Genomic DNA, 15927 nt, shown 5'->3' with positions numbered 1-15927 from the left:
CCCAGGAAGGCAGCTAGCCTAGAATTTATAATCTATGACTCCTACAAACCTATTACTGGAAGCATAAAAAATACTCAAGCTGTAATTGTAAATATTTTATTTTATTTTTCTCTGTAACATCTTTGTATTTTTCTCTCTATTTGTAACATTCTAAGTAACTGAAATGTATTATGCAAGGATGCCTTTTTCTCAGTGGGCTACTAAAATATTTTCTGTTATTTGGATCTTTTCTTCCAAGACCTCCTTTGACTTAGTCGGACTTTCCCGGTAAACAAATATCATATAATAATTCAATTTACATGTCTCATTGAGCCCTCAAAGCTAGACTGCTTCTACTTCCCGGCTAAAACACATTGTAACTAACAACTTGAGTACAAGTGCAGTTAAAACAGATATACTTGAGGCTGTCAGTTTATGAGGAAACACAGTATAGAATAAAACTCCACATAGCATATTTTTCCAGAGGATTAAGTCCATCTTGTACCACCATACCCTCTTTCTTTGTTTTTTGTACTTCAGAGAAACACTGATTTATAAACAGAAAGGCTGCCTCTTTCTTTAGGAAGCTTCAGTATTTATAAGTCTGATCACACTAGAAATTACTTAAGACATTGCCCCTGTATGTAGTGAGCAAACAGAAGCAATAACTATCTCAGGCAGTAAAGTTCAAGCATCTGTGATTCAGTCTGCAAAATATAAAGCAACTGACTGATATCCTAGCCTATGATTTAAATCAAATTGTTATATATAATACAATGCATATCAAAAACAGTCCTTTTTTTTCATCAACTTGTATTTACATTTTTTGGGGATACTTTTACTCAACAATTTACAGTAGTATGCTTTGCAAGTATAGTAACTTTCAACTTTTAATCTAAGTCTGATCCACCTTAAATCTTCTGGGTTTGAAGTAACTGCAATGTCTAAAAATAACTTATTTTTGTGCTTTTAACAGAATCATCATTTATTACAGCTTCAGTATTTGTAAGTCTGATCACACTAGAAATTACTTAAGACATTGCCCCTGTATGTAGTGAGCAAACAGAAGCAATAAGTATCTCAGGCAGTAAAGTTCAAGCAACTGTGATTCAGTCTGCAAAAGATAAAGCAACTGACTGATAACCTAGCCTATGTTTTAAATCAAATTGTTATATATAATACAATACATATCAAAAACAGTCCCTTTTTTTCATCAACTTGTATTTACGTTTTTTGGGGATACTTTCACTCAACAATTTACAGTAGCATACTTTGCAAGTATAGTAACTTTCAGCTTTTGATCTAAGTGTGATACACCTTAAATCTTCTGGGTTTGAAGCAACTGCAATGTCTAAAAATACTTATTTTTGTGTTTTTAACAGGATCATCATTTATTACAGCAGAAGCCTACAATTTTGGGGATATGATTTAGTGGAGAGGCACTTCAACTTCTGAACAAAATGGCAACTAAAGCTCCTTCTTCTGTGTCATTTCAGGTGTTTATTATAAATTTGTTGCGGGACAGCAAGTACTTCCATTTCCGTCCTGTGATGGACACCTATATTCAGAAGCACTTTGCAGGGGCACTGGCTTACAAGTAAGTCATTGTCTTTGCTTTTCTGCAAAATACACATTTGATGGTAACTACTAAGAGAACAGGTTGATATAAAAACAACTTTTTTGTTATTAAGGTTTTCAGGAAAGCTGCTTAGTGGATGAATTTAGAACTTGCTCTGTAAAACTTTTTGTATGTTCTTTGCTCTTCATTGATTTCATTTTTCTTTAGTTCTCTTCAAGGGAACAAAAATACACAGTGTTGTACTTTTTATACATTTTATATTACCTTGAGAGAATCCTACCTTGCTGCTCAGCATTCCCAACTAGTGGCACATGTGTCTGTGAATCACACACACCCTCCCCAGGGCTATTGACCATGCAAAATCACTTAGCATAATGCAGGAACATTTTCTGAATCTGGTCACTAATATGATGACCTTAAACATCCAGCATACTGATTTATTTTTATCACTGTGGTTTGTTGTTGCTATGTATTTTGACAGTAAGATCACAATGAACCTTTTTGCTCCTTTGTATGTACTGAACCAGACAAAATTGTATGGTGAACTTGTATAAATCCAAGATTCTTTTTCCCGTCAATCTTAGATGGCCAGAAGTTAATTTCTCATTCTATTACTTTAACAGCTTAAAAACATGCATTATATATTCTTATATTCTTATATACGTTATCAAAGGTAAGTATTAAATTGCAAAGTAAGAAACAAGGCAAACATTCACAGTTCAGATGTTCAGCACTCATAAATGTGAGCACCAAACTGTGTCTTTCTATTATTGCATGCTAATTCCAAGACGACAGTATCTTAATGAGCTGTCCTTCCTCTAAGCTACAGCAGTGTTGGATTTACTTAATGTAGTAACCAGAGGTGTAGGGGCACAGCCTCCATATCAGGGAGTGAGGGGTAAAAAAATACAGCAACAGACTTTAGCAGTGTTAAAGCAGATTTACATTTTTTTGTGTTACATAAGCTTCACATTTAAGTGTGCACACTTAGTGTTGAAATGGGTCAACTTCAAACCATCGAAACGCCACATCTTTGAAGATGGGATCGTTGAGATGAGAATATCGAACTCCCATTTCAGCAAACCACTGGAACAATGACGATCTTCCCAGGGTAAGTAACCTGTTGTGCAAGACAGTGAATGTTGCTCTTTTCCCAAATATAGTGCCATCTCAGAGTTGGTATATTTAGTGGGGGAGGTGCAGCCATCCACATTGTGGAGTGTGGGGGACATAGCCCCCTACCTGGGTGGGTTAGGGATGGTGCGGTTTAGATTTTGTTTATTTTTGGATAAGTGGTTACTTACCCTGGGAATATCTTCATTGTTCTGGTGGTTCACTGAAATGGGAGTTTGACATTCTCATCGCGACAATCCCGTCTTCGATAATGTGGGCTTTTGACAGTTTGAAGTAGACCCATTGAACTATGCAGCCCATAATGTAATATTCATGTCATAATAAAATTTCACATTACACATAAAAATTCCATATTGTACTATTCATGTCAAATAGCCATTTCTTTACATCTTTGAGTTGTAAAATACTATATCTTCACAATTAAGTAGATCTCATTTGTTCATCCATAGCCAGAGCTTGTTTTGCTGCTCACTGGGCACAGGGTAAAGAACTAATTCTGGGCAGGATATCAGTCTATTGCAGAATGCATAAGCACTGCATGCACACTTCCAGGCAATTGAGAAGGCAGCCATTTAACCCAATGGCATTTCTTTGTGATGTGTGAGGAAACCGGCAAAAAAATACACTGATAAATAAATATTCTGTGTGGAGTCTGCATGTCCTCCCCACGGTCGAGTGATGTTTAAAGACATGCAGGTAGGTGCGTGCATGAATGGGTGTGTCTTCATTGAAGGTTGGACATCAGGCTGACACCTTGGCACCATAAAAATCTACTGCCAATCATAAGCAGACCGGCGTTCCACTGTGGCGACCCCTAACCGGGAAAAGCTGAAAGACATTACATTAATCTATATAAAGTAACATATACATAGAAAAATTCTATATCTATACTGAAGATGTTTTAGAAGTTAGCAACTCTGAACATTTTGCTTTCAAACTTACAGTTCATTCTATTATGTATTTTGAATATATTTTTAAAGAATATGTTATGTGTTTGTTTTGATGTAATTTATTTTATTTGTTTTGTCTCACAAGTAACTTGTATTTCTGAAAGGTTCAATTCCCTGATTAATACAAGGGTTAAATAAAATGAAATTTAGAGTGAAATGAAGCTACATCATCTGTTCTTGCATTCCTTTTGCATAATGGAAACTGGCTTTTTATTCTGTGTTGCAAAGAGCAATAATTATGTGTATTCATTTAATGATGAATACATTATGATGTTTTTGAAAAGAAGGGTAGGTCACATTATATCACTCGGCAAGTGGTACATATACACATATGTACATAAGCACACCTGCACATACACACACACAAAATGCTATTTGCTGTGTGGACTTCAACACTATGGCCTTTCTGAAAATAGTAACAGATATTGCATTTCTTCAGTATTCTAAGTATGATATTAAACACCAGTCTGCCTTTCATTCTAAACACAGAAAATCACAGAAGAAAAGCTGTAAGAATTAATTGGTAAAACAGTAGCAGTCCCTCAGAAGGTAGATCACTCTCCTGTGATGGCTAGGAGATCTGAAGACTGTGAGTTAATTTCCTAAACAAGATGTTTAGATTTTTAATCTAGATCAGACAGTGCAATGCAGTATGTGAAGAATGTTTGAAGTCTAGGGTTCCAACTTTCAGAAGAGACATTAAACAGAAGTTCCATCTGCTTGAAATGGTGGTAGTTCAGGCAGATGTTAAAGATTCTGTCATTTGGAAGAAGAGTAATGCTAAAGTTATTTTATATAGAAGTGTCAAGAAAAAGTTAAAATATTTACAACAAATAAACAATAAGATAACTAAAAGAAAAAAAGAGAAAACATCCATTGGCATACTGTCACAGACACTTCAGAATAAAAATCCTGTAGTGTAAACTTATTACAGCATGTTTCCCAATATCACATTAACGAAAAAAAATGGAAAATAAAATAATTAACACCTAATAAGCTATTTTCTAGACTCACTTTAATTGTTTTCATACTTTCTAACAGATAAAACTAAGAAAGTAAATTGCTCACATTACCTTAACTATTTCCAAACATAAATTATGGGATCATTAATTCATTGCTCAAAACATCACTTTTGTTCCTAAAAAGGAAAACAAAACAAATTAAAAATAAAATAAAGTAAAAGAACAAAAGAGCCATGTAAATTTAAACTCTATTAAAAGTTTGTTAAAACACAGAAAATTAAATAGTGTGCAATTCATTTTTCAAACCAAATAGACCACTCAGGTCTGAAAATCAATTTCTCTTGCAAGTAGAAAAATCAAAATTTCCTGCTGGCCGATTACTCTACTCTTTTTCTATTACCAAAGTCTGGAATGCACTCCCATCATTGTGATGCCCCACCACTGGACCAGTAATTAAGGAGCCTCAAGCCTCATCACTGGCACCAGTGGAGGACATACATTGGGAGGATTACAAGTACACACACAGTATTTCCAGATGCAGCTCTCTGCATCATGTGCAGTTTCCCTTAAGAGCACACAGACCACAGTCATTCTGGGCTTGGTTTCTTCCTCTTTCTCCAGATCCCCAGTAAGATTCCCCACTGGCACAGCTACAGAATTGAGTCCTTAGCCAGGGTTCAAAGCCAGGTCCTCCAACACTCTCTTTGTCCAATCAGTGCTTCATGTCCCTGCCCAAGTAGCTGACACGCTCTTGGAGATTTGTTTTATACACACACACACACACACACACACACACACACACACACACACACACACACACACACACACACCTGAGAAAGGCTAGCACAGCTTTACTAGCTATGCCCCCTTTTGCCCAGACTATAAGGTAGTTATCACTGCCACCAGCCAGCTCCTTATCAGCTACTTTAAGGCCCCTAACAAAGGGTGTCCCATCTTACTGTGTAATGTTACTATTAATACAAATGGTAGTTTGACCAAGAGCAAGGCTATTAGGAGTGGCCCACAGTGTCGCCCAGTAAATATGCAGGTAGTCTCAGAACTTAAATTTCTCTACACAGATCAGCAACAATGAAATGTTTAAATATATTTAGTAATAAATAATAAAATAACAAGACAATAATAAATATGTATTTAAAGTGACATCAGAGTTCAAAATCACAGGAAATATTTAAAACAACATTGCAGGACAGTCTCAAATAAATGAAGAAAAACATCTAAACTATGCTTCAACATATTCCTGACTGAATCTAAGAGAATTACTATACAGTAGTTTAACTTACTTACAGAGCAAAGCAGACGTGGTGAATGGTTCTTCTATATGTTGCCATGTCCAAGGCAGAATACAGAATGCTGTGTCTCTCTCAGAGTTTTCTCAAATATTACTGCTGGAATAACCTGCAGAATGACTTCATTGTTTGTCATCTGATTCCTAGTCCCCAGGCCTCAAAACAACCATTGATGGCAGCTAGTAGCATTTAGCATCTACCTGTAAAAATGCATAGACAAGGGCTTTTCCTCAGATCTTTGGCAAATGCTGGAGGTCATAAAACAATAAAACACTTTCAAGACAATACAGAAAGCCTCTCAATACAGACTCTGTGTCTCCTTGCTGCCATAAAGTAATTTAATTTCAGCTATTTGTCTGAAGTTTTGTTGGACTGAAGTTAACCTCCTGTATTGGAATGGGGTCCCTCCTAAAGCTCTGTCTGGAGTAGACTGTCCAAGCAAGTAGTGCTCCTCTTTAATCATTGCAGGCTTTACAATGGTTAGGTCAGAGATTGTGTCTCCCTTAGCAGTGGCCTGTTTTCCAACTGCTAAGATATAAGATATAACCTCTTGTGGCAGTTTGGTACCCTTGTTGTCTCCAGACAACTTACTACTGGAATTCTGTCATTCCCACTTACTGGCTGTTCCACCTTTTGTCCCCACCTTGCATCTGTGGACATCTGTATGCTACGTGGCCTCACTGGTTGCAGTTAAAACATTTAACCCATGGTCTTATGTACCTGAACTAGTGCCTTCCCCTGCTTCTGGTGGACTCTGTTGGGGTGGATTAGGCTGCCCACCATGGGTTTCCATAGACCTATGAGCACCACTGGGCATCCCTTTCCTGTGCAGTGATGCCCCGCTTGCCAATTATAGGTCTCCATTTTCCCCCAACTCATCTGTGATATTACATTCTCTATCTGCTAACCATATTCTCATGTCCTCAGGCAAAGTGCTAAGGGCCTGTTCCCTCACCAAAAGGTCTGCCAGCCCTTCAAAAGTGGTGATCTGACACCCACTCACCCATCTATGAAAGTAAGTGCCTAACTCAGTAATATATTCACAGACACATTCATCTGCCTTGCATCTATGCTCATGAAACTTTTCCCTATGGGCATTAGGTGTTAACTTAAAACTCTCTAATAAACAAATTTTAACAGCATTATAATTTAAGCAATCAGTATTTGACAATTTAGTAATAGCAGTTACAGCTTTACCATGGAGTAAGGGGGTCAGGAGCATACCTGGAGCCCTTGGTCAGCATTATACTGTTTGCATACCCTTTCAAACATATGAATAAAACTGTCAATATTATCACCCTCTGTAAATTGTGAAAATAACTTAATGACATTTATTGCTTCTGGGATCTGGTTACTCCCTTCTCCATTGCCTCCATGACCCTGGTGAAGAGTCAGCATCTCCTTTTCATGTTACCTCTGCCTCTCATTTTTTTCAGCCTCCAGATGTCTCAGTCTCTCTGTTGATTCTATTTCCAACTGTTTGGCCTCCAGTTCAAGTCTCTAACTCCAGATGGATTTTTAAGTCCTCTGTGGAAAGTTTGAGCTGTCCATTTTCTGAGAGTTGTACATCCCCACAGCCAGTCTTGTTGTCCTCCTGGTTGCTGGTCTCTGATGCAGCTGTGACTAAGGTTGCAATAATTTCTGCATTAATCAGGTTGCCATGCCCCAGTCCTTTGCCTTGGCACATCTCAGCCAAATGGCTCTTTGTCAATTTGCCATACTCCTCTGCTGCCACCCCTTCCTGATCTCCCTGACTAAGCTAACAAAAAAAAAATAAAACTATTGTGATATGAAACTATGAATTTTCACTGTGTGGCTGCTTGAGAGTACAAACACCTTCTTTACTGTCCACGGTTTACAGGCTACAGGAGTTCAATATCCACACCACTGAATCCCAGTATGTGATGTGTTGATCCCACTAATGCCAGCCAATAAATGTGATGCTCCACCACTGGACCGGTAATTAAGCAGCCTCAATGCTCACCACTGACACCAGTGGGGGACGCACATTGGGAGGATAACAAGTGCACACACAGTATTTCCAGATGCAGCTCTCTGCATCAAGTACAATTTTCCCTTAAAAGCACACAGAGACCATAGTCAGTCCATGCCTGGTTTCTCCCTCTTTCTGCAGATCTCCAATAAGACTCCCCACTGGCACAGCTATAGAGTTGAGTCCTTATCCAGAGTTCCAAGCCAACTCCTCCAACACTCACTCTGTCCAACCAGTGCGTCATGTCCCTGCCCAAGTAGCTGGCACACACACTCTTGGAGATTTGTTTTACACACACACACACACACACACACACACACACACACACACACACACACACACACACACACACACACACACATACAACTGGGAAAGGCTGGCACAGCTTTACTAGCTATATCCCCTTTTGTCCAGACTATAAGGTAGTTATCACTGCCACCAGCTAGCTTGTTATCAGCTAATTTAAGGCCCTTAACAAAGGGTGTCCAATCTTACTGTGTAATGTTACTATAAATACAAATGGTAGAGGGCAAGAGCAAGGATATTAGGATGGGCACATGTCATCAAATACATATGGAAATACTCTCAGAACTTAAATATCTCTACACAGATCAGCCACAGTGAAAGGTTTAAATGTATTTAATAATAAATAATAAAAGAACAAGACAATACTAAATATATATTTACAGTGACACCATAGTTCAAAATCACAGGAAATATTTAAAACAACATAGCAGGACAATCTCAAATAAATGAAGAAAAACATCTAAACTATGCTTCACTATATTCCTGATTAAATCTAAGAGAATTACTATACCCTAGTTAAGTTATTTACAGAACAATGCAGATGTGGTGAATGGTTCTTCTAGATGTTGCCATGTCTAAGACAGAATACAATGCTGTGTCTCTCTCAGAGAGTTCTCAGATTAATATCTCAAATATTACTGCTGGGATAACTTGCAGAATGACATTATTGCTTGTCATCTGTCTCCTACTTCCCAGGCCCCAAAACAATTGTTGATGGCAGCTAGTAGCATTTAGCATCTACCTTTAAAAATACATAGACAAAGACTTTTTCTCAGATCTTTGGCAAATGCTGGAGGTCATAAAACAATAAAACACTTCCAAGACAATACAGAAAGCCTCTCAGCACAGGCTCTTTGTCTCCTTGCTTCCATAAAGCAATTTAATTTCAGCTATTTTTTCTGAATTTTTGCTGGGATGAAGTTAACCTCCTGTATTTCAGTTTCCAATGTTAAAATATATACATGTAAACAGTTACAATAGTGCATGTACATTTCTGTTCTATTCCAGTAAGGCATGCTGTGGTTGCATTTTAAGCACAAGTACTTTATAAAATATCTTTTCAACACACATGCCTTACAGATATATACATAACTTACAGTTGTAATACATTGGTAACACAAACATCTTATATGAATCATGTTAGTATTCATAAATGACATATAATTATTTACAAAATTCCAGATAGCAGTGCTGGCAGTACCTCCTTTCATGACAATCATCAATCAGGACCACTAGCAATGCTTCATCTTTCAAAAAGTCCCTACGTGTACATCTCTCAACTCTATGGCATTGCTCATGCTCCAGCTATCAACCTCAGTAATCCTGATTCCCTAACACAAATCTAGATCACCTTTCAAGTCATACTGTTCTGACCCCTAATATATGCAAGTAAAGAATTTTCATAAAGGACTTCTCTTAAACTGTACTACTAACATACCTCTTACAGACACTCTCATTCTCATTCTTATGATAAACTCTGCAGATTAAATATGTATTACTACAACTGTCTATTAGTAAACCTACCTGAGACACCTCAAAAGCATACCTATCTGCATATATTATACTTACTGTTGACTTCCAATATTGTGCTTCTGCCTATGCTTAATTGTGTCTTTGCACCTTTTTTGTTACCTAAGAAATGCATTGTCTAGTTAAATATGTCTGTAAATGTTGACTATATGAAAATTTTGATATTGAATTCTAAATTCTGATTGTATGTGTATCTTTATGTGCAGCTTTTCTCTCCGGGCATTCACTGAAAATGGGCTCACTTTGGCCCAGTGGACTTTCCTGGTAAACAAATGCAAATAAATAATAAATAAATAAATAACCTAACCTGTGTCTGCCAATCTGATTCTTTTCCATTATTTCAATCAGCAATAAGGCCCTTTTTTTTTCAAATTGTTCTTCCAGTCATGCCTGCTGACCATCAACTCCCCTTACTTGGAAAAGACCATTACCCTCAGCCTCATGAAATGTGACTTGTAAACTAATCTATTAGAACTTTCCTCTATCCCTATGCCTTCTCTTCTACAGCAATGGCAATATCTGCACTGCAGTAAAGTGTAGAGTACAAAATGTGAAATTAGAAAGTTGACTGTAGCCTATCCCCATACTACATGATCATATGTATGCTGTTTTTTTATATTTTTATGTGTATATTACTTAATTTCATTGCATCATAATCTCTTTTGTTTTCTTTTCTTAAATATGGAGCTTTTCTCTGTGGGCCTCTGCCAAAAAGGAGTCTCTAAACTCAGTCAAGACCATCTCAGTCAACAAATGGAAATATAATTTAATTAACAAATGAACTACTCAGTGCTCTCACTGATAGTGAGATGTTGCATTGCCATCTATCAATTTTTTTCTGGACTATCCAGAAATCAAACCAATTGTCTGGTAGTCCAGAAAACACAGTACATACTCGAGTATTCTGTTTCAAAAACAGAAACAGACTATTGAAATTTGATACATTGGCAGAGTTACTATGTTTTTTACAGAAAAGCACAAGTAAATCAGCAGAAAAAAACATTCCAAATGGAAAAAGGGGTTGTTCCTCCTCACCTCACATCAAATGACATCACAAAATGGGTGGAAAGTAGGCAGGGAGAGGGAGGAGATGGGTGGGGTTATGGGAGGTGTGAGGGGAGTGGCCTCTTTCTGGTTTTGGGAGCAACAATATGTGGCAATCCTAGTGACATGCAATCTGTACCCTGGCCCTGCCGCTGTATTTTATACACAGCGTGTAAAAGTGGCCTGCAGAACATTCACACCAATTCATTTAGCTTCCCAGCTACACTATGTATGCTGCTTTGCATGAGTGTGCTCATCTGACTCAGTAGCTGCTTGTGAAACCCACAGTGTTTTCCAGTCTCTTCTGGGAATGAGTCTATAATACATGATCGAACGTTTAGTTAATCGAATAACTAAATGTCGATCACTAAATAGCAAAGACCCAAAACAGAGAATGGCAGTTTCCACACAGGGAAACAACGCCATTGTCCTACATAATAAATAAAATTAAAAAAAACACAAATGAAGTGGGAGGCTTTGCCCCCACACCCCCCGATGTGGGGGGCTGTGCCCCCCACCCCCTAACTAAATATACCAACTCCAAGATCGCTCCACATTGAAGAAAGGGCAAATTTCTCGTAATGGCCAAATGACTTGTTTCCCTGAGTGGAAATTGCCGTTTGCGGTTTTGGGTCTTTGATATTTAGTGATCGACGTTTAGTTATTCGATTAATTAAACATTCGATCAACTGAGGAAAATGTCAAAGGCAAGAAACAAACCAAATAAATAAAAAAACTGGCAGGAAGGGTCCCAAGGAACACCAAACACAAAAATGTTGAATAAAAGCAAACTTTAATGCTGAATAAATCCAATTAATCCAATAAAATCGATGTATAAATCCAGTAAAATCGATATGAGCGCTTTTGTTAAAACAATGTTAACTTCATCAGACAAGAGTCAATGTGCACAGCCGATGTTTAACTATATTTTAAAACCTTCTAACACATTCTGATTGGACACAGAAAACCAGCTGAACCATGAGTAAAATTAGTAGATGTAGTTAACCCTTTGCTAACTGTTATAACAACACTTCACTTTAAAAATATGTATATACACTAAAAATAATTCTAAAAGTTGAATGTTTGTAAAAAACTGAATTAGCAAACCAAGTTGAACTATTAACAAGTTGATGTCAGTATCATAATAGTTAAACTTTAAAAATATGTACAATTTAGTTAAAAACATGAAACTTTTTCTCATAAGGTGCTTGTGCAGGATGGCTAAGTTTGTACTATTTACAATTTATGTAAAAACATTAAACTTTTTCTCATAAGGTGCTTGTGCAGGATGGATAAGTTGGTACTATTTACAATTTATGTAAAAACATTAAACTTTTTCTCATAAGGTGCTTGTGCAGGATGGCTACGTTTGTACTATTTACAATTTATGTAAAAACATTAAACTTTTTCTCATAAGGTGCTTGTGCAGGATGGCTACGTTTGTACTATTTACAATTTATGTAAAAACATTAAACTTTTTCTCATAAGGTGCTTGCGCAGGATGGCTAAGTTGGTACTATTTACAATTTATGTAAAAACATTAAACTTTTTCTCATAAGGTGCTTTTGCAGGATGGCTAAGTTGGTACTATTTACAATTTATGTAAAAACATTAAACTTTTTCTCATAAGGTGCTTGTGCAGGATGGCTACGTCTGTACTATTTACAATTTATGTAAAAACATTAAACTTTTTCTCATAAGGTGCTTGTGCAGGATGGCTAAGTTGGTACTATTTACAATTTATGTAAAAACATTAAACTTTTTCTCATAAGGTGCTTGTGCAGGATGGCTAAGTTTGTACTATTTTCTTCCTTTCGAAGGCTTTTAGTTTTAAGACAGGGGTACCTGCTGTCCTGTCATTAATGCCAGGCCATTTGTCTGCATGCCAAAGGATCTGCCATCTCAATTCTTTTAACTCCAACTGGAGTCCCCAGAGTAACTTGTCACCAATAGTAACATGGTCAATAGCCATAAAACTGAAGCTGTGGCTATTGTTGTCGTGAATGTGCCTAGCCAGTGCATTATTCATGTTATTTTTCTTGATGGCATAGTCATGTTCATAGATCCTTGCCTTGAATTTTCTCTCTCCGTTTTACCTACAAAAAATGCTGAGCACTGGCACAAGTCACCATATAAACAACTGCTTTGGAAGAGCAATTGTATCTCCCTTTTACTTTAAAGACCATGTTGTTAATAGAAAATGTATTGCCGGTTTTAACCTTGTGACACCATTTACAGGACTCACACTTATACATGCCGCACTAGCTTGATATTGTGCGGTTGTTTCTCTTTCTAAGGAGGTCATTTAAATTCAGACCATTTCTGTATGGTATTAATGGTTTATCTCCCAAGTTACCAAGATATACAGCAAACCTGTTGTTAAAGAGCAAGATGTAGTCGATGCCGATAAGGAGATGAAAAGCAAACCCAAAATTGTTGGAAAAATATATACTTGTAACACTGGAACCAACCCAACGGAAAGCCACCACACGTTCCTTCTCCAAAACTTCTTTATTGACCTAGGTTTCGTCCATACGAACTTCTTCAGAATACATACTACTACTTCAACACAAGATTTTTATACAATATTTTATATTGAATAATTACTTAATTGATGTCATTGATTTTCAATAATGAATTCTTAAAAGGGAAATGTCTCATTCAAGAACATTTCATATCTATTGAAAACCATTGTAACTACAATATTGTAATAAACTTAAATCAAATGTATATATATGCATTCTGATGTGAAAAAATTTTTATATTTTAAACCATTTTTACTGAAAACAACTTATATAAATGTACATATAATCAATTATAACGATTCATAAAATTATAAAATTAAACCCTACATTATACTTTACATATGTTAAAACACATTTATCTTATATAATGTATATGATGTATATGTTTAAAATTAAAAAATATATATATGTATATACTACATCATCTAACTTTATTTTGTATTATATGGAATTGCAACAATATACTAGAGGTCTATTATAATATGATGTAATATAATATAATATAATATGCATAATACCATAAATGCATATAAAATAAACCAACATATATTTTTAACACTGCTGACAAGTATTACTTCATTTGATTTTATTGTGTTATATATAATATATAATTATATGTAATCCATTCATTTAACCCACTAAATTCAACAATTAATATAATTAATAATTTAACTTTAATCAAAGCTTATATATGATACATAAATATAATTGATGTGTATGTATATTTTGTTATTTTATGACACATCGTCTATTTCCCATAAACTCTATTCAATTTCAATAATGGCATAATAGTCAGATATTCATTTATACCTGGTGGGATACATGAATTCAGACATATTTGCCATTTCAATTCCTCCATATCCAAATGGTACATGGTTGTCTTTCCCTGTGGGTCATATTTAATTTGATTAATGACCATAAATTTAAATTTGTGGTCATTATTTTCAATAATATGTCTCGCTAAAGCATTAGTACTCTTATGGTGTTGTATATCCAAAAGGTGTTCTTTGATCCGCTCTCTAAATTGTCTTTTTGTTTTCCCTACATAGAAGGCTTTACATTGTTGACACAAAGCCATATACACTACATTTGTTGTTAAACAATTATAATGCCCATGTATCCTAATTTTACAGTAATTGATCATTATTTCTGTACTTGAACAATATATGTGACTACATGTGGTACATGTTCCACATTTAAAGTTGCCTTTACTTCTGTTACTATACTTTTCAATTTTTCCTTTGTTTTCTAATATATTTTTGAAAGGTGGACTCTTTTTATATACAAATTTTATTGGACCTTGAAAAAGTTGTCTCCAAGTTTTTTCATTCACAAAGAAATCCCAATTTTTTCTTATTATGCTCTCTATCTCTTTAAAACAATCATTATAATTAATAATATACAATGGAACATTATTATAGTAGTCTTTCTCTAACATTCTTTTACTATCCAATGTTGTTTTATTCAAAGAACCAGTTTTTAATATTGCAGTATAGATTCCATTTTGTCTCTTATTTTTTACTTCATTGTATATTCTAACACAAAACTGTTCTGGATATCCTCTATTCATAAATAGTTGCATAATATATTTTAGTTCTTCTATAAAATCCTGCTCTTCACTTACCATTCTGGCTGCCCTGACCATCTGCCCTTTGATAATAGCTTTTTTCTGATGGTCAGGGTGCCAGCTATTAAAATGCAAATATGCATTAGAAAAGGTGGGTTTTCTATGTATTTGTGTTTTTAAGATATTTGTTTCTTTGTTATATATTATATCTACATCCAAATAATTGATTTTTTCATCATGAACATGATGTGTAAATCTTAGAAATTTTACTGTAGTATTTATATATTCCAAAAAAATTTTTAACATATCTTTTTCATGGTCCCAGATGATAAAAATATCATCTAAATATCTAGTATACATTACAAGATGTTTACGGAAATCTGATTGAAACAAATAATTATGTTCCCAATAACTCATGATGAGGTTTGCATACATGGCTACCCCATTTACTTGTTGGTAATAACTTCCTTCAAAATATATATAATTGTTATTTAAGACGATGTCCATCAAATTTATCAAAGTATTGATTTGTTCTTGTTCATATAAATGTGTCTCAAACAATTGTTCTTCAAGCCATATAAGGCCAATATCATGAGGAATTGTTGTAAATAGGTTTATGACATCAATTGTTACAAAAGTATATTCATTTTTCATATCTATTTCTTTTAGTTTACTCAAAAAATCCCATGAATCTTTAGTTATATAAGTAAAACATTTCATACTCTCCTTGAAGAAATAATCCAAGTAATGACTTATGTTACATGTTATACTTCTATTCCCATCTACAATGGGTCGAAATTCTAAATTATTGAGGCCTTTATGTATTTTTGGTATTCCGAAGATACCACTAATTACTGGATACTCATTCTGTAAATATTCATGTTCATTCTCAGTAATCTCCCCCTGGTATAACATATCATCTAACACTACTTCTATTCTTTTAAAAGCTATGTTCACTTGGTTCTTACTTATTTCAACATATGTATCACTTAGTAACATAGTCATGTAAGAACTATAATCACTATAATCTAATATGACTATACCATTACCC

At 35.3% G+C, this 15927-nt stretch overlaps 1 protein-coding gene across 1 annotated transcript in view; it reads left to right on the top strand.

The window, feature by feature from the left end:
* DOCK3 (dedicator of cytokinesis 3) overlaps positions 1–15927 on the top strand; it is a 4843230-nt gene that overhangs the window by 3975867 nt on the left and 851436 nt on the right. The window contains exon 21 of the mRNA XM_044077993.1: positions 1476–1576. Coding sequence (XP_043933928.1) covers positions 1476–1576 — 101 coding nt within the window. The remainder of the gene's footprint in view (positions 1–1475; positions 1577–15927) is intronic.

This window comes from Protopterus annectens, chromosome 7.part0 (genome assembly GCF_019279795.1).
Source record: "Protopterus annectens isolate FY-2018-M chromosome 7.part0, PAN1.0, whole genome shotgun sequence".
NCBI classification, from domain to species: domain Eukaryota; kingdom Metazoa; phylum Chordata; order Ceratodontiformes; family Protopteridae; genus Protopterus; species Protopterus annectens.
The sequence above is the reverse complement of the archived record's forward strand: the minus strand, read 5'-3'. Positions and strand labels throughout refer to the sequence as shown.